At 45.8% G+C, this 20,427-nt stretch overlaps 1 protein-coding gene across 1 annotated transcript in view; it reads right to left on the bottom strand.

Annotated features, from left to right (window-relative positions):
- Nucleotides 1–1,100: 1,100 nt before the first annotated feature.
- Nucleotides 1,101–20,427, bottom strand: part of LOC130474913 (1-phosphatidylinositol 4,5-bisphosphate phosphodiesterase zeta-1-like) — a 77,996-nt gene continuing 58,669 nt past the window's right edge. Inside the window, exons 11-14 of the mRNA XM_056846604.1 lie at nt 14,302–14,474; nt 7,935–8,067; nt 3,381–3,530; nt 1,101–1,189 (exon numbers count right to left, since the gene is read on the bottom strand). Coding sequence (XP_056702582.1) covers nt 1,101–1,189; nt 3,381–3,530; nt 7,935–8,067; nt 14,302–14,474 — 545 coding nt within the window. The remainder of the gene's footprint in view (nt 1,190–3,380; nt 3,531–7,934; nt 8,068–14,301; nt 14,475–20,427) is intronic.

Here is a 20,427-nt window from a genome sequence, read left to right on the forward strand (position 1 = left end):
CACCCTGCTTGCGACTGCCCAGGGGCAGGTGGCTGGCCACTGTTGGAGACAGGTTGCTGGGTTGGGTAGAACTTGGTCTGATTCAGCAAGGAAGTTCTCGTGTTTATATAGTGGTATGGCTTTTACATGCCATAACCTAGATGGCCCAGGCTAGTCCCAATCTCATCAGACCTCAGAAGCTAAGCAGGGTCAGCCCTGGTTAGTACTTGGATGGGAGACCACCAAAGGGGTTGCTATGCAGAGGCAGCAGTGGCAAACCTCTGTTTGTCTCTTGCCTTGAAAAGATTGCCATAATGCAAGACCGAGAGATGTTCCGCCAGCCCTATGGTTGAGGACAGCGACGTTTTCCATCTTGGCTAGCCTCCCTTCCCTCTTTTACCCTGTCTTAGTTTATATTGTGAGGAGCCAGCGTGATGTAGTGGTCAACAGCAGTAGTTTGGAGCGGTGGACTCTGATCCGGAGAACCGGGTTTGATTCCCCAACTCCTCCACATGAGTGGCGGACGCTAATCTGATGAACCAGTTTCCCCCTCCTCCATATGAAGCCAGCTGGGTTACCTTGGGCTAGTCACAGCTCTCTGAACTCTCTCAGCCCCACCTACCTCACAGGGTGTCTGTTGTGGCGAGGGGAAGGGAAGGTGATTGTAAGCCGGTTTGATTCTTCCTTAAGTGGTAGAGAAAGTCGGCATATAAAAACCAACTCTTCTTCTTCTTAGATATACTTACCCTAATCCTTTGGTTTGGCACCTGCCATTGGAATGATTCAGGGTGCCATTATAACTTAGAATTTCAAAATGTTGAGAATTTTAACTGAACTTGTGATATGTGTTAAATTATTGCAATATGTTGTGAGCGGCCCCGAGTCCGGCATTGCCGGGGAGGGGCGGGATATAAATCAAGCCAACAAATAAATAAAACCATTTGGCTGTGACTTGCCGGTCCTTTCCACCACCATGGCCTCTATGTGCATTGAATACCACCGCCCTATGCAAGTCAAACTGTTTAAAGAAGAGGGTAGCACTGTTCAGTCATGGTTGTTTTATTGGGGAAATAGCCAGATGGGGTGTGTGTAGGGGGGGACACACACACTGTTACCAAACATTATTGCTGAAAGTACGACACGTGCACAAAAAGCGAAGCCGGGCTCAGGCTGACGCCCATTTTGGAAAAAAGCGGGATATGGCGGTACCCTATAAACAAGGCATAAGTGGAGAATTAGTAGATGACCTTAAAAAAAAACATATCAAAGTTTCCATATACATGAATACGAACCCATATCTAACAAACAGCTCAATAGCCTCACTAAACGGAACAGGTTATAATCGAGAACATTGTTGTGGGAGAAACCTGTTGCTCGAGGAAAGGAGGGACTCAGAAGGAACAGCACATTCCTGACCTTTAAGGGCAAAAGCCCTTAAGAGGCCAGGAAGGCGCTGTGCCAGCATTGGGGCCCTCCACATGGGCGTCTGGGCTACTTACGCCGCCCTGGGACGCTGGCAGGGCCTTCCACCAGTGTCCCACCGGCGTAAAGGCCCGCACTATCATCCCGGGGGGTGTTCCAGCATCCCAGGAGGCGTTCCCAGGGCGTTCTGGGAGGAGGAGCTGCCGTTAGGCAGCCTCCTGTCCCTGTTCGCCCGGGTACGCCGGCGGCGAGAGGAGCGTGGCTGAGCCTGTTTTTGAGCAGGCACAGCCTCGCTTTTCTCAATGGGGTGAAAAGGCCTCGTATTTTGGGGGCCGCGGTACAGCTTAGGAGACTGTGCTGTGGCACCTCCTCCCCGCCGTCCCCGGCCGCTGCGAGCTCAGGAACGGGCTGTTAAATTCATCCCTGGAGTACACACCTTAACTTTCTCCTTTTTTAATTAGTTTTTAATGTTTTTAGTTAAATTTAATATTAATACAAAAGCCACCGTCACAGCAGCAATTTACAAATAACTACCAGGCAACTGTCATCTGTTTGGTTTTGTACGAACGATTGGAGTATCTAAGTAATTCTTAAAATGTGAAAGAAAATGAACCACAGAAAATGAAATGGAGGATCTTGTGGAAGAATGCTGGATTCCATTGCTCCCCGCCATCCCCATGCAGAACACCTTTACTTTCTCTTGTGTCAGGGAATGGCTGTGTTTCACTGTTACGGGAAAAGGTGTCCTTTGCGCCAAAGCTGGGTTGGAACAAAATCCCTGTTGCTGTTTCTTGACGCTTCGATGCTACCGACAGAATCTTCCAGGGGTAGAAGGGAGCATAGATTCCCGGCACATAAACAACCTGTGCTCCATTGGGTCTTTGTAATATATGGGCAGTCCTTCCGTTACCCCAGCATGCCTCTTGCTAATAACATAATCACCCTTTGTAGTTTTGAGTTCTACAAACTTGTACTCCGCACATCCGATATCTCTTTGGGTACTTCCTACACGACAACTTGGGTGTAGTACGTTGTTAAAGCTAAAAACTCGTGTTTAGGTTGTGCAAACAAATCAGGCTTAAACGGAATCTGAGGTATATTTTCCTGATTTTGGAACTTTGCTGTGGATTTTTTTTTCCAAGAAAGGAGGAGGTTACAAGCTAATTTCTGTGGGGATGAATTTACTGAAGCCTAAATTAACAAATTCTTCAATGAAAGCCTAACCATTCTTCATTGAAAGCCTAACCATCTAACTACCAGAAGGTACACGCAATGTGTAACCCTAGGGTTGCCAGCTCCGGGTTGGAAAACACCTGGAGATTTTTGGGGCGGAGCCTGAGGAGGCCAGGGTTTGGGGAGGGGAGGGACTTTCCACAGCTAAAATCAGCAGAGTGGCTTGCAAAAATTCCAAAAGAATTCCATGCCCAGAAGATGGCCAAGATGCCCTCCCTCTCATGAACTGCCTAAGGTCATAGAATCAGCATTGCTGACAGATGGCCATCTAGCCTCTGCTTAAAAACCTCCAGGGAAGGAGAGCTCACCACCTCCCGAGGAAGTCTATTTCACTGAAGAACCGCTCTGTTAGAAAATTCTTCCTAATGTCTAGACGGAAACTCTTTTGATTTAATTTCAATCCGTTGGTTCTGGTCTGACCTTCTGGGGCAACAGAAAACAACTCGGCGCCATCCTCTATATGACAGCCCTTCAAGTACTTGTAGAAGGTTATCATATCCCTTCTCAGTCTTCTCTTCAGGAGTAGTACAGTATCACAAATTAACACCAGGCAAGTCACGTGGTTGGGGGGGGGGAATTAATACGAGGGCATTTACTTGAACAATTTTGCTGTCAGCCATGATAGAGTGCTATATGTTGATTGCCACTAATTCCAAGTTCTGTTGCATATAATAATAGTGAGGAGAACAATTTGCCAGTGAAGGTATGGAAGGGCTTTGTTATGTATGACAATAGCTAATGAGTACCTTTGTTCATGCTTAAAAGCGGTAAAGTATATTGGCCGAGGAATTCATTGGAAGTGAGGGAGATCTGATCTTCTACAACGAAACGTACTAATGCAAGTTCTGGAACCTGGACGTTAAAAATGAGTGTTTCATCCCACTTAGGACACAAAGCTGAAAATAAAGAGAGCAACATGAAATAGGCAATGATCTCTTCAAAGAGCTTTGGCGTGGTAATTAACTGGGTTTCCATTCACTGGCCTGTGAGCATAAAACCACCTCTTGGCTACATTTCTCTTTGCCCACAATAGGATGACTCTAGAGTTGCCAGGCCTCCGCTGGCAAGCCCTGTTGCCCAACGCCACTCAGAGCAACAGCAGGATACAAATACCTAGAAGTAACATAGGGTAGCTCTAGGAATTGCCGGAAACTCTTACGGTTTTTCCATGGAGTTTCCAGCAATTTGTAGAGCTGCCCTTTGTCATATTTCCTTTCCTTTTTATTTCAGGCTCATCTGACCAAAGGTCTTGAGCACAACATACATAGGATAAAATAATCTTAACATTATGTGATGTTAAAATATACAACCGTAATAACTTTAAATTCTTAAGAAAGCTTAAAACACTTTAAGATTAAGGTAAAAACAACATTAAATGGATTACTTTACAGGCATAACAATATCTACAATACAATAACAATATCACTACTTAAACGAATAATAATTTAGCTTTGTCGTGCCTTTAAGGAAACTATTATTATCAGGTATTTCGCAACACATCTGGTTATTTCTGGGACAGCATCACCCAACAGAAATGGGGCCACCCAAGAGTCAACAAGAAGATGATATCTTAATAGAATGGGAGCAATCCAAATGGCCCTGGGTGCAGCCCACAGATCACAAAATAAGAGAAGGTGATGCTCCTGATGTACAAGCACATAGCCTATCTGAGAATGGGATTTTGTCAGATCAACTGCTCAGTTCAGCTGTCGGCAGGACATTCGGTCTGGCGAGCGTAAAAATTATCTTATGGCTAGGAATTGTAAGAAATCTCAAATATGAAGGGAGGGTGGTTGGTGGAGAAATTCCTAGCGCAGCAGCAAAGCACACTCGTCTTGCCCGACTCAATGTACTCACTCGGTCAAGGTCTGCCGCCCTTGTAATAAATAACTTCCTCGCTTCCTGAATGCCTATGTTGCTAAGGTTTGAAAGGGAGAGACCTAGAGTTCCAGTCCTACTGTCCACATATCTCAGCCATTCACTTCTAAAGTTGTCTTCTTTTAGAAGGTATAGAAACCCCGCACCCCTGGGCATTTGTCATATTTCCATGCTTCCTCTTCAGTAGGCTTGATGGCAAACAGTCATGGCAATGTGATAACTGCTTTATTTATTTAGTGTCAGGAGAATAGGTGTGTTGGTCTGCAGTAGAAAAGCTAGATTCGAGTCCAGGAGCACCGTAAAGACCAACAAGATTTTCGGGGTATGAGCTTACAAGAGACAAAGCTCCCCTCGTCTTCGAGAGTCCAAGCTCCGTTCATGTATCTAACAAAGGGAGCTTTGGCTCTTGAAAGCTTATACCCCAAAAATCTTACTGATCTCTAAGGTGCTACGGCTTTATTTATTTAGAAGAAGAAGAGTTTTTTTTTTATATGCCGACTTTCTCTACCACTTTCTGGGCGAAACCTCTTAGGAGGCGGAGTGACCCCGCCGCCCGTGTAAGTGCATGTAAAACCATGATTACACACTTACGCTGGCGGCGAGGCCAGTCCCGCCAGCAGCCGAGCGCCACAGGACCGTGCCTCACCCCTCCACTGGTGCGGCCTCTCAGCCATGGTGTAGAGAGGCAGCACTGGCGCAGGGGGGTGTTCTGGGGGTGGGCTGGGGGGAGGAGCCGCTGGTTAGGTGGCTCTTTATCCCAGTTTCGGCCGGTTACGCAGGCGCTGGGAACGGTGGTGCTGCATTTGTTTCTGAGCAGTTTCCTATGGGGCAAAAGGCCCCGGTAAAACACAAAAAAGCCGCGAAATGGTTTTTTGTTTTGTTTTACGGCATATGGGAATTGGCTTAGGAAGAGGCGCCGCTGCGCCTCTTCCCCGCCGTCTTTGTACGCCGCCAGCTCAGGAATGGGCTGTCAAACCGGCTTACAATCACCTTCCCTTCCCCTCCCCACAACAGACACCCTGTGAGGTAGGTGGGGCTGAGAGAGCTCTTAATAGAACTGTAACTTGCCCAAGGTCACCCAGCTGGCTTAGGAGTGGGGAAACAAATCCAGTTCACCAGATTAGCCTCTGCCACTCATGTGGACAAGTGGGGAATCAAACCCGGTTCTCTGGATCAGAGTCCACCAAACCACCGCTCTTAACCACTACACTACACTGGCTCTCTTTACCCTCTTTCCTGATGGAAAGACATCACTCTAATGCATTCCAAATGAGTTTTCTTTTAGGATTGGAGTGGTACACTGCCATTGTTTCTCTCCAATTTGCACAATGATGTGCCGTTTCAAGCAATAAACCACAATGAGGTGAGTCGCTTAAAATGACCCAATTGATCTTAATTCCACCCTCAATTTAAAACAAGTTTCAAAAACCACTCCAGGGGTGGGCGGGGGAAAGAGTCCAGGTGACAGCCTGCCAGGCAGGTGGTGTTTTTTAGTTATAGAGCTGAAGGACCAATTCTCACTAAGCCTGAGGGGGGGGGAATGTTCACAATGCAGCCAGCCCGTTTCCATAGTGGATCAAATAACGTATGTTCGTTCATGTCACAAGAAAAAATAGAGTTGTTGGCTGCCTGAAGGGGGAAAAAAGGTCTTAATAGAGGCTTAATGGGATGTTATTTACCGGGTGATGTTATTTACCACCATGCCATGAAAAGCGTCATATGCCCATTTCCACACATTAAACCTCTATTAAACATCTATTAAAGAGGCAGGGCATTTTCCCCCCCAGCCTGCTGGCAACCAAGGACAATGCAAAAAAATCCTGAAGGATGAGAAGTCTGGTACTTAGCCACCGTGGTGAAGTGGTTAAGAGCGGTGGTTTGGAGCGGTGGAGTCTGATCTGGAGAACCGGGTTCGATTCCCTACTCCTCCACATGAGCGGCGGAGGCTAATCTGGTGAACTGGATTTGCTTCCCCACTCCTACACGTGAAACCAGCTGGGTGACCTTGGGCAAGTCACACTCTCTCAGCCCCACCTACCTCACAGGGTGTCTGTTGTGGGGAGGGGAAGGGAAGGTGATTATAAGCCGGTTTTAGTCTCCCTTAAGTGGTAGAGAAAGTGAGCATATAAAAACCAACTCTTCTTCTTCTTTCTTTTTTTCACATTTGTTGATGTTATACACAATCTGAAATGCTGGACACCATATACAAGGTGTGAGCCGTGAGCCATGTTTTAAGACGTGTGGACTAACTATTGTAACATAAAGTCAAAGTCACACAGAATAAAAGGCTTTTATATATATTTTTATACCGTGTCCAACGTTTGTATATGTCAGGATGTGTATTGTAAAATTATGTATGTATGACCACTAGGGTTGCCAACCTCCGGGTAGTAGCCGGAGATCTCCTGCTATTACAACTGATCTCCAGCCGATAGAGATCAGTTCACCTGGAGAAAATAGCCGCTTTGGCAATTGGACTCTATGGCACTGAAGTCCCTCCCCAAATGCCACCCTCCTTAGGCTCCACCCCCAAAACCTCCTGCCAGTGGCAAAGAAGGACCTGGCAACCCTAATGACCACTGAGGAAGGCCCCTAAAAGGCTGAAATGTGTCTGGTCAGATTTTGATCATTTTATGTACTAACATCAACTGTCATGTGTTGGTAATATTTGTAAATATGTTGGTGCGCTTTAGGAAGCCTGCATTTTAGGCCCTATGTTTTAAAATACAATTGTGCACAATATATAATAAAAATAGATTTACTGGTTGTTATATTAGATTGTGTTTAGCTCAACCCCTTCGTTTTCCCCTTCCACTAACTCAGATTCCTTAATTTTTTGTGTTTCAGCACCTGTTTTCTCCCTTTTGTAGCGCAGACTAAAACCAAGCAGCAATACAATCAAACCAAATCACTTCCAGCTCCAAACATTGTGTTCTTCTCAACAAAGGATACACTTTCCCCCCGCTCTCTCCTGCAAAACACTCCTGGCTTCTACCCAAAGAGCCGAAGTTGGGAGTTTACAGAACAGAAGGCAGGGCGTTTGAACACCGAAGTATTGGGTCCATCGGATCTGTGATCTCCCTGAGTGCTCGGCTCCAGATCAAAGCCATTAACTGTGCCGCCGGATAAAACCCACATTTGTACGGCACAAACCGATAGGGAGCGAAGGAGAGGAGAGACCCACCGTGAATTCCGATGAGCGGGCGTTTTCACTTAATCAAGGCTCAAATAATGGGAATTTCTACAATGCAACATTACAAATTCCTTGCATGTCCTTCCCGCTTCCCTGACTGATTCATGCCTTGCTGCTCCTAGATTCTTGTTCCGTCGCCAGAGGAGCAACTTTGATAAGCTGTGTCAGGTAATGAGCTGAGTTCCTAAATTGTCGAGGCCTCGCACGATCAATAGACAGGTGCACTTACCGTTGCCCTTTACTACGCAGGACTGTTGCTTGGCCTGGTCTTCTGGAACGCCATGAATTTCAACGACCACCACGGGATCTGCCTTATTGGTCCGGGAGAGGCTACTAGGTGGTAGCTGATGGCCGCTGATCAGCTGTGCAACCGAAAATGACACAATAGGTTTCGACTCAAGCTACCCACCAAAATTTCTACTTGTTTTGGTTATCTATCATTTTGCAGGAAAATTGTCTCCCGTAGAGTGAAAAAAAGGTACGCAATCATTATTTACCTCAGCTAAGGGTGGGGGGGAAGGCCCTGTACATAGGGTTGCTCCAGGTACATAGGGATGCTCCAGGTAGTAGCTGGAGATCTTCTGCTATTACAACTGATCTCCAGCTGATAGAGATCAGGTCACCTGGAGAAAATAGCCACTTTGACAATTGGAGATTTTTGGGGTGGCGCCTGGGGAGGCCAGGGTTTGGGGAGGGGAGGGACTTCAATGCCATAGAGTCCAATTGCCAATGTGGCCATTTTCTCCAGGCGAGCTGATCTCTATCGGCTGGAGATCAGTTGGAAGAGCAGGAGATCGCCAGCTAGTACCTGGAGGTTGGCAACACTATCTGTGTCTGATCATCCACTTCGCCTCTGAGAGAAAGGGCACACAAGACAGAGCCTCAGCAAAAGATCATAGCTGGCTTCTCTTCGCAACAAACAGGGCAGGAAAAACTATTTGAGTGCAATTTTTTAAAAATGTAATGTTATTATAATGCTGACTGGGCAAAGCAAGATCACTGTCACACGTGTACAAACATGGGGCAAAGCATTTACTGTGTAACTAGATGAGGAACTACAGCACTGGTATTTAATACCCTGTCAAACCCCTTTGATGACTAAATAGCATTTGCAGGAAGCTAGTCTCAGCAACTGCGATATTCAAGGTATTTACTTCCCACTGCAAGCCCAGGAAGGTGGAAGAAAATATTGCAGCTAATAAATCAAGTAAGCGTGATTTATTTTTGTTCTGACTGGCAATTTTTCAGCATCGTTGTGAGTGTCGCAGCTTGAGCAAAAAGGTCTAATTCGCTAGGATTCCGCACACAAATGATATGTATGTTGTCACTGAAGAGTGAGAACATTGATTGCAGCATAAAGAAAATGATAACCGGACAAAGAATGGGGAGATAAGAACATAAGAGAAGCTCCATCTGGTCCAGCAACCTATTTCACACAGTGGCCAACCAGTTCTTCTGGAATTCCAAAAACAGGGCATAGATGAGGCCTTCCCTTGACACTGCCTCTTGGCACTGGTATTGAGAGGTTTACTGCCTCTGAATATGGAGGTTCCATTTACCACCACCCACCTTCTTTACAAAAGTTTGGACCCTGGAGACTCAGGCCTTTTATGCACGGGAGTTTTACCTAAGGTTCATTGCTCACTGGACCCACACTATCCTGTTGGGAATCTATGCACCAGCAGCCTCCAAGCTCAAATCAGGAAGCATTTGAGTCCCTGCCCCTTGAAATGCTGCTTTGTCATTGGCTGTAGTGAGAGAAATGTCCCTCCCCCAAGCTTCCGTGTCCCATGCTTTGCCTTATGCATGGGGATTGAACAAGGCTGAGCTCAGGGGAGATGGAAGAATCAGGTTAATAGAAGGGATGGGAAGTCCTGGGATTTGTGAGGGCTGGCAGCAAGGTCATCTCTAATGGACAGAAAACTCATGCATAACTCCAAGGAACAACAGAGACAGACCAGGGACCAACATGAGTGAAAGCACCCATGCATCAATGACCTCAGTGACCCACCACACTGTCCAAAGGTGTTTCAATGAGGGAACTGAGACAGTTTCTGTGACCACCCCAGTCCAGTACAAGACAACACATGCCTCCTCACCAAAACCCCGCCAGGCTCCAGAAACAGTGAAAGGATTTGACCCTTACCGAAGAACTATCCCACAACAAAATCCTGGAGAACAGTGATCAGTTCCCCTGAAGAAAATGCCTGCTTTGGAGGATGGACTTTATGGCATTATACCACTCTGAGGTACCCCCCTTCAACTCCATCCTTCCCAGGCTCCACCCCCAGGAATTTCCCAACCCAGAATTGGCAACCCTAATCTATATCTAAGTGATGGCCTGGATAGCCCAAGCTAAGCCAGTCTCTTCAGCTCTTAAAAGCTAAGAAGGGTCAGCACTGGCTAGTACTGGGCTGGGAGACCAATGACAAAGAAGACGACGAAGAAGAAGATGAAGAAGACGAAGAAGAGTTTGTTTTTATATACCGACTTCCTCTACCACTTAAGGAAGAATCAAACCGGCTTACAATCACCTTCCCTCCCCCTTCCCACTCAGACACCCTGTGAGGTAGGTGGGGCTGAGAGAGTGTGACTAGCCCAAGGTCACCCAGCTGGCTTCATATGTAGGAGCAGGGAAGTAAATCCAGTTCACTAGATTAGCCTGCACCGCTCATGTGGAGGAGTGGGTAATCAAACCCGGTTCTCCAGATCAGACTCCACCACTCTAAACCACCACTCTTAACCACTACACCATGCTGGCAAGCCACCCCTGAACGTCTCTTGCCTTGAAAACCCTATGGGGTCGCCAGTAGTCAGCAGCAACTTGACGGCAAAAAAATAAAAAGTGATGACATAGTTTGGAAGCTATGCCAAGTCCCCTGCAAGAGCCAGGCAGACCTTCTCCTGGTCGACGGATGCAACACACTACCTCAGGTTCCCCATCCCTGCTCCGATCCTGTGTACGCATCCCTAGGATGGGAAGAAAATTCCCAAACTGTGTCTCCCGATGCAGTCTCGGATAACCGCCTTGTTACAGGCTTTGACATATTAGAACACATGAACTGTGGAATTAGTGTTGTACATATGCAGAAATATTCAATGTAAAACCAAGCTACACATACAAACTACAAACTATACAGCAGAGGCTTAAATTTCCTTTTAAAAGGAAAGAAAGCCTGGATATTCTTTGCCAGAGGCTTATGTTTCTGAATTACTCTGTCAAAGATTTCAGTGTCAGTGCAGATTTGCTTGCTGCATTTTCAGCCTTTTTCTATGACCTTTCCCAGCCTTTTCAATGGCTAGAGAGCAAAGCCTTTGCAGCACTTCCTACATTCTTTAAGCTACAGAGCAGAGTGTAGCTTAAAGGCACTTCCTGCCTTTCCAATGACTTCAAGTGCAGAAATGCTCTCTACTCTCTATACTCCAAGGGTATATGATGCTGACAATGATGTAATGATGAAATGTAAACAATATATTGTATTTTATGATTTAAACATGAAGACATGATGCTAGAAATTAATGAATAGGTTCAATCTCAACGTATTTTTCTGGAGATGAGAATGATGATAAAACTGATTATATAAAGTATAACAAAACTCAAAACTGCCTGTCTAAGAAATAGTATGCTTAGCCTCCTGGAAGTGGAAGTCCAAATATGGTAATCTAAAGGGAAGCCACGGAGCATGTGCAGTACAACTGTAACCTGCTCAAGTTTAAGGTTCAAGGTCATTGAAGGTGACTTAAACAGTGTAAATACAGACAGGGTAAGGGCCAGAACTTCAGACATCTAAGGGAGGCTCAGAAGATGGTATTGGTATGTATGGCTTTACAAATATATTATTCTAGAATGTGAATTAGATACTTTGAACTAAATCAGACTTCTTTAACTGTTATATTTTAAGTATTGGATTTTAAAACTGAATAGTATGTAGAACTTGCTTGCTTTACTGTATACATTGATACTGAATTTTAAGACTTTGTAATATTTGCATATACACAATTACATTGGAGCACATCAATAAAAAGACTTACTTTTTAAGTGAGTAAAGTAGTTGAGTCCTGCTTAGTAGGTGACTAACTGAATAAAATAACATACCACTTCTCAGGAAGGGGTCGATTCTAAGAGCATAGTCACTTGAAAGGCACTGACCCATTCGGCCTCTGCATTTCATAATGGCCCCATTTGTTGGTGTGTACAAAGCCATGCATACGGGTCAGAAGTCCCCTTTAATTATAGCTAACTATATCTAATAGGATAACCAGATTTAAGCAAAAAGTAAAAGTAAAAAGAATATATACCACCAATGTAAATATTTGTGTAAAATTACTCACTGACTACCAGATGGAACTTTACTTAATTGGGTGCACATTAGATTAATTTGTCTATGAAACATGTAATGTGTTTACTGATTATTTACTGACTGTCCTTTGACATATAACGATTTCCCTTTCCCTCCTTCCTCATCTCAACTCCCTTTCATTTTTATATTTCTGTACCCTAAAAACCCATTAATAAAAAAATATTTTAAAAAAGAAAAGAAATCCCCTTTAAAAGCTATGACAGATCATCAGATCAAAAATAGCAAAACATGTTATTTTATTGGCACAGGAAACCTGCTGAAATGTTGCCTGGGTGATCTATTGCATTGTGTCATGTACTTATCAAGAGTTTGGGCTATAGACGCCAAGAAAGCACCTGTAATAATTTTTTAAATGTTTTTAAATATTAAAGAATTAACCAAGAGAATGATGGTTGTGGGAAGTGCTATTAAGTGGCAGCTGATTTATGGTGACCCCATAGAGTTTTCAAGGCAAGAGACGAACAGACGTGGTTTGCCATTTCCAGCCTTTAAGATCTCTGCTGGCAGCGACAGACCAAGAAAGGGATCTTGGGGTGGTAGTGGATCGCTCGATGAAGATGTCGACCCAGTGTGCGGCTGCTGTGAAAAAGGCAAGTTCCATGCTGGCCATAATTAGACGAGGAATAGAAAATAAAACTGCTGATATCATACTGCCCTTGTACAAATCTATGGTGAGACCACACTTGGAATACTGTGTACAGTTCTGGTCACCACACCTAAAAAAGGATATTACAGAGCTTGAGAAGGTGCAGAAAAGAGCAACCAAAATGATCAGGAGACTAGAGCAACTGCCCTATGAGGAGTGGTTAAAACGCTTAGGGCTGTTTAGCTTGGAAAGAATGCGGTTAAGGTGAGTCATGATAGAGGTATATAAAACTATGCATGGTACAGAGAGATTGGACAGGGAGAAGCTTTTCTCCCTCTCTCATAATACTAGAACGCAGGGTCATCTGCTGAAGCTGGAGGGTGAGAGATTTAAAACAGATAAAAGGAAGTACTGTATTTTCTGGCTACTTTTTAACCCAGGAAAATCTTCTCAAAAGTCGGGGGTCGTCTTATACGCCGGGTGTCGTCTTATACGCCGGATGCTGAATTCCGAGCCGGACTGGAGAATCTGCCTGGGAGCCGCCTCCGCTCTGTCCATGTCTGGCAGAGCAGGGAGGGGAGGCGAGCCCGGCGAGGGCGCTCACTGCCCAGCTCGGAGTCGGAGCCAGGTGCGCCGGGGTGCACGGAGGGAAGTGCTCGGCTGTGCTCCAGCGGCAGCGCAAGGCAGGCATGCGGCTGGCTGGCCGGCTGGCCGGGGCTGGGGTGGCCACTCTCTTCTCCTGACACAGGGTGTTTTGGCTGCCACCTAGCACACCCAACATGCCCCCTTTCCTCCCCGGCCTCCGCTTCAGCTTCTGTCTTTATGGGCTTCCCTCCCCTCCAAACCCTCCTTTAGCCCCGCCCTCCACGGGCCGTCGGCTCAGTCCTCCCCTTGCCTTTAGCCTCGCCCTTCTCGAGGGCCCTTACTCTCGCCCCCGTCCCCCTCTTCTTCCCCGCTCCCTTCTCCCCTCGCCGACTCCCCCTGAGAGCCACGTCCCGTCGCTCCGGGTCGGCACACACTCTTCCATGCCGGGAGGTCGGCCCCCGGCCTCCTCCTGTTCCTCCCGCCCCGGTAAGTGGTGTTGTTTCCCCGGGGGTTGAGCTGCCCCAGGAGGACCGGGGGTGGCCGCGGGGTTGGGGCGCAGTCCCGAGGGCCGGCCCCAGGCTGCGGACTCGGGACAATCCCAAACTCTATATTTTAACTGTAAAAATGGGGGGGTCGTCTTATACGCCCAGTCGTCTTGTACGCCAGAAAATACGGTATTTCTTTATACAACACATAGTTAAATTGTGGAACTCCCTGCCCCTGGATGTGGACTGATGGCTGCCAACTTGGAAGGCTTGAAGAGGGGAGTGGACATGTTCATGGAGGAGAGGGTTATCCATGGCTACTAGTCAAAATGAATACTAGTCATGATGAATACCTGTTCTCTCCAGGATCAGATGAGCATGCCTATTATATTAGGTGCTGTGGAACACAAGCAGGATAATGCTGCTGCAGTTGTCTTGTTTGTGGGCTTCCTAGAGGCCCCTGGTTGGCCACTGTGGACAGACTGCTGGACTTGATGGACCTTGGTCTGATCCAGCATGACTTTTCTTATGTTCTTAAATTCTTATGTTAGAATGTTACCAATAGACTAATAAACTTACCGAGATTGTAAGCACAGCAGGACCATGGTTCCCAGTTATACTATTCGGGTTAAACTGCGTGTCTCTATGTCTTAGGAATTCCGGTTTTAATATATAACCAGCACCACCGTTGTCCAAAAATTTCCCATTTACAAGGTCCATGGGTACTCCAGGTGTTTGGAAATTTAAGGCCACTGTAAGGGGGGGAAAGCATTTAAGTGTATAACAATAGAAAATAAATCATGGGAATTCTATCTATCTATCTATCTACCTACCTACCTACATACCTACCTACCTACCTACCTACCCATCCATCCATCCATCCATCCATCCATCACATTTTTCATTATCCCACCAAATTATGAGTGAGCTAATTCAATAAGCTGTGAAGAAGAATGGGCTGTAGACAGTTGACAGATAGGGTTGCCATCCTCCAGGTGGTACCTGGAGATCTCCTGGAATTGCAACGGATCTCCAAATGACAGAGATCAGTTCCCTCAAGCAAACGGCTGCTTTGGAGGGTAGATTAAATGGCATTATAACCTGTTGAGCTTCCTCCCCTCCCCAAGCCCCAACCTCCCGAGTCTCCACCTCCAAAGTCTCCAGGAATTTTCCAACCCAGAGTTGGCAACTCTATTGCCAGAAGAGTTGGGAAAGGGATCTCTATTCGTTGTGAGCATCCCATTTTTCATTCTGGTAAACTGGTTTTGTAGTCTTCGTCCAACCAGACATGAAAGTCAGGCAACAGAAATGCGTATATGTACCTTGGGAAGTAATATTTATTTAAATATTTGTATCCCACCTTCCTTCTGACTACGGAGTCTCGAGGTGGCATAAACGCCATTCCTGAACCCCCACCTCATAGGGATGTGTTGGAAAGGGGCAGGGTTTGCTGCAGCAGGCAGAGAGAGCCAGCGATTCTGAAGCAGTCTTCTTCATGACAGAGTTGCCAGGGAAGGCCATATAGGAGCCTGCATTTTTCTCACAGTGGCATACAAAAGCCACGTCTCCCCCAAACCACTTCCAACTCCTTTGAAAACGTTTGTCTGTCTCCAACCAGTGTGGTGTAGTGGTTAAGAGTGGCAGACTCTCATTTGGAGAACCGGGTTCGATTCCCCACTCCTCCACATGAAGCCTGCTGGGTGACCTTGGGCTAGTCACAGCTCTCTCCGAACTCTCTCAGCTCCACTGACCTCACAAGGTGCCTGCTCTGAGGGGGAAGGAGAAGTGATTGTCAGCCACTTTGAGACTCCTTTCGGTAGAGAAAAGCGGGGTATAACGACCAACTCTTCTTCTTCTTCTTCCATGGCAGAATGGGGATTTGAACCAGGGTCTTCCAGATCCTAGTCCAACACTCTAACCACTTAGCGTTGCCAGCTCCGGGTTGGGAAATACCTGGAGATTTTGGAGGCGGAGCCTGAGGAGGGCATGGTTTGGAGAGGGGAGGGACTTCCATGCCATAGAGTCCCATTGCCAAAGCGGGCATTTTCTCCAGGAGAACAGATCAGTTGTAATAGCGGAAGATCTCCAGCCACCACCTGGAGGTTGGCAACCCTATAACCACTGCACCACGCTGCCTCACACTGCGGTGCTGGTTATAACTGTAGTGTTTTGCTCTCATAGGACTAGCTATCCATTTGGGTCCTTCTTTTTTGCCATCTGTGCAAAAAGCTTAGCTCTGCATTCTGCCCTTTACAGAGGAAAGGACTGAAAAGCCACGGCCCTCAAGGTCACCTCTCATGACTTTCCCTAATGAAGTACGTTAGATACCCCATGGCGCTTCAATAAAGGGCTCTGCCTACCCCTAGAACTCTCCCTGTCTTTCCGCACAGTACGTAATGTGCCTTAGAGAGCCAGCGTGGTGTACTGGTTAAGAGCGGCGGGCTCTAATCTGGAGAACCAGGTTCAATTCCCCACTCCTCCACATGAGCGGCAGACTCTAATATGGTGAACCAGGTGGGTTTCCTGCGCTCCTCCACATGAAGCCTGCTGGGCGACCTTGGGCCAGTCACAGTTCTCTCCGAACTCTCTCAGCCCCACCTACCTCACAAGATGGCTGTTGTGGGGAGGGGGAAGGGAAGTTGATTGTAAGCCGCTTTGAGACTCCTTACGGTAGAAAAACAGTGGGGTATAAAAACCAATTCTTCATCTTCTAATGTTCATCACAGTGTGATAATGAGTGACGGCATTTTGCATCTTTTAAAATGAAAACCGGAGAGGAAAAACCACACTGAAAGGTCAGTATAGCATCTGCATTACCCTATACCACCATTTCAGTTTGCAGAGCTGCTTTGGTGAGCTAAAGAACATCATCCATTATATTTCTACCAAACAAGTTGTCGGGGTTCCTTTTTATTGTTTGTTTGAAAAATATTTACTGCAGGGTATGGTTTACTGTCTCCAGAAGTTATTTCCTGAAATATTTTTTGAAACTGAAGGCAGTTCTGATTTGTTTGTCCAGACACACACTTCTGCCTTCGCAAAACAATACGAACAAACCCCATCCATAACCCTCATTCTGCTTCTTTATTGTCAGCCACACTTTAAAAAACAACAACAACCCATCAATCCACAAAAAGTACAGAGAGGGGGCAGCCATGCTTCTTATCGTTACTATTCTATACATGTCTCCCCTCTGTTGCACTGTATGGTTGACAAAGGGTTAGTAGGAGAAACGTTTCCAGCAAAGAGGCACAGTCTACCATGTAAATCCTGCCAGGGGCAGAGGAAAGGAGGTGCTCGGTGAATAATTTCAATGCTCTTTTCTGCTTTTGTTTTTAAAAGCTGGGGTGTGGAATTAAAATATGACTCAACTCTAAAACGCACTGCAGATTCGTAATCTAACAGGAATTTAACAGGAGCACAGTCCAGTATGAAACAGGAAAAGCAAGCTGTCAGAACCAACAACGTGACGATTTCTAATGATCAGCAAACCTTATTCCTGTCCATGCGTAACTTCCTTTAGATCTCTGATTTCTCCTTGTCTCATTTCTCCATGTCATTGGTTGATCTGCTGTGATGTCACAGTGAGCCTGTGATATTCTCCAAGTTAGCTAAGTGTCCTCAGTAGGGTTGCCAGGTTCCTCTTCGCCACCGGTGGGAGGTTTTTGGCCTAGTTGCCATATAGGGTTGCCAACCTCCAGGTGGTGTGTGAAATAATAGTATCAAGCTCACTAAGTTATATGCAAAAGTGTGATTATATTATATACAAGTGCAAGGAGCCAACAATGATAAGGATACATACATGAACATATATACAAAGATAGAATGTAGCTAGCAAGCTACCAAACAAGATGGTCAGTTTCAACAATTTCAACAGTTTCAACAATTGTCTTTCAAAGGTAAGTACAATGACTTATTCTATATATTTCTTTCCAGGGAAGAAGATGGAGCCTGGAGCAGATAGAGGCACATCAAAGCTGGAAGCGCCCTCCGAATGGTTTCAACGCTTTCACTGTTAAAAGACAGCTTCCTCAGCCAAAAGCCTCAGGATGTTTCTTCTTATAATCACAATGTATTAAGAAATATATAGAATAAGTCATTGTACTTACCTTTGAAAGACAATTGTTGAAACTGTTGAAATTGTTGAAACTGACCATCTTGTTTGGTAGCTTGCTAGCTACATTCTATCTTTGTATATATGTTCATGTATGTATCCTTATCATTGTTGGCTCCTTGCACTTGTATATAATATAATCACACTTTTGCATATAACTTAGTGAGCTTGATACTATTATTTCACACAGCTTGTCTATTTAGTATCGGTGCTTTATTTTTGCTAAACCTCCAGGTGGTGGCTGGAGATCTCCTGCAATTACAACTGACCTCCAAGCGACAGAAATCAGTTCCCCTGGAGAAAATGGCTGCTTCGGAAATTGGACTCCATAGCTAGGGTTGCCAACTACCCGGTAGTAGCAGGAGATCTCCTGCTAATTCAACTGATCACCAGCCGATAGAGATCGGATCATCTGGAGAAAAATGGCCACTTTGGCAATTGAACTCTACGGCATTAAAGTCCAAATCGCGACTAACAACTGGAGCAGAAACTCTTTTCTTTATCGATAGATCATGATCAAGGTAAGCATCTATTCCTAAGAAAGTTCAAGAGGATGACCACTTTACAGGCAAAAGCATAAGCAAATTGGCATCAGGATCTTGCAGAAGTTTTACACAATGACAACGCGATATTGCACCAAACTGTAACCAACAGAAAAGCAATCTATACTTCCTTCTTAACATACTTTGGAAAAGATGACTATTTCTGGGCGTGGAGTAGGGGTCACTGGGGGTGTGTGGGGGAGGCAGATGTGAATTTCCTGCATTGTGCAGGGGGTTGGACTAGATGACCCTGGTGGTCCCTTCCAACACTATGATTCGATTATTCTAACTTACCTATCTCGCTCTACTAGCATAGGAAGAATAGCTGACTGCTATATTTAAGAAAACAGAATATGTGTTAAAGGTTAGTTTGCACTATGATGTGAGGAATGCAGACTTTTGGAGACTTCATGAAAGCACAGATTACAGTGCTGCATCAGCACTAGGTAGGGTTGCCAACCTCCAGGTACTGGGAAAAATCCGGACAGCACTCACAAATTATTATATAAAGGTATAGCTTTATCAAAGTGTGAAGTGGTGCAAAAGTGCAAAATATATACAACGATAACGAAGATACACATACAAAATAAATAATAGAAGTCCAATATGATGTCAAGTTCAAATATAAATGTCCAAAGGCACAAGGTAAGTAAATATCCTGAAGATCAGGTAAGTCAATGTTTATAATCCAGTATGGACTTCTGTTGTACTTATAGACAGCTGAAGGAGCAGATGTCCCAGGCGAAGGGAAGGTGACTAGCTGGAGATCTCCTGCTATTACAACTGATCTCCAGCCATTAGAGATCAGTTCACCTGGAGAAAATGGCCGCTTTGGCAATTGAACTCTACGGCATTAAAGTCCCTCCCCTCCCCAAACCCTGCCCGCCTCAGGCTCTGCCCCAAAAATCTCCCGCTGGTGGCAAAGAGGGACCTGGCAACCCTATCTATAGCATTGAAGTCCCTCCCCTCTCCAAACGCCACCCTCCTCAGACTCCATCCCCCCCTTCCCCCAATCTCCAGGTATTTCCCAACCCAGAGCTGGCAATCCTATTGCCATATGCCAGTTAATGGCAGTCAATTGCTCAACAATTACTGGCCTGCCCCCCGTCCCTCAGGTGAAAGGGGGGTGATCTGCGTGTGTGGCAGCGCACGGCGAAATAATGTCCCTTCCAGGTTTACCTCAGAAGTGACGGGGACACATTCCTTCAAAAACTGTATGGCTTCCATAGAGGGTTTGTGTATGTGTGTGTGTGTGTGTTTTGAGGGATGTGCTAGACCATCCCTGTGGCATCCAGGGTAAACCCAGAAGGGACATTATTGCGTGTGCATGCTTTGTGTGAGCGGATCGCTCCCCCCCACCCCACTACAAGCAAGTTCCTGCTGATAGCTGGTAGGGACCTGGCAACCCTACTTCCAACTAGGATTGCCAACCTCCAGGTACTAGCTGGAGATCTCCTGCTATTACAACTGATCTCCAGCCGATACAGATCAGTTCACCTACAGAAAATGGCCGCTTTGGCAATTGGACTCTATGACAGTGAAGTCCCTCCTCTTCCCAAAACCCACCCTCCTCAGGCTCTGCCCCAAAAACCTCCCACCGGTGGCAAAGAGGGACCTGGCAACCCTACTTCCAACAGGCATGACAGGGAACCTTGGCTCATGACCTATAGATTACTCAGATGCCATTATCCCTTAGTATATACCAATGACATTATCAACATGAAGGCAACTGTTCCTAATTAATTCAAACTGTATTTGAATTACAGTTTGAATTACAATTTGAATTGGCTTCTGAATTACAGATGATGTAGCATCCCTAATTAACTCAAATTTTGAATTAATTATATAGTAGAAGTAGCAGGCTCCACCCATCCCACAGTGTCTGATCTGCTTTTTCGATTTAGTCACAAACGGCAAAAACCCAGTCACAGTGAGAATATTCACTGCAAAGACGCTGGCGGGAATATGTAAGTTATGCAGAGATGTGCCGATCTGTTGTGCAAACATTCAGAATTGCCATATGAGTCCTCCTCGCAGTTTAAGTCATAA

Source organism: Euleptes europaea, chromosome 3 (genome assembly GCF_029931775.1).
Source record: "Euleptes europaea isolate rEulEur1 chromosome 3, rEulEur1.hap1, whole genome shotgun sequence".
Lineage (NCBI taxonomy): Eukaryota > Metazoa > Chordata > Lepidosauria > Squamata > Sphaerodactylidae > Euleptes > Euleptes europaea.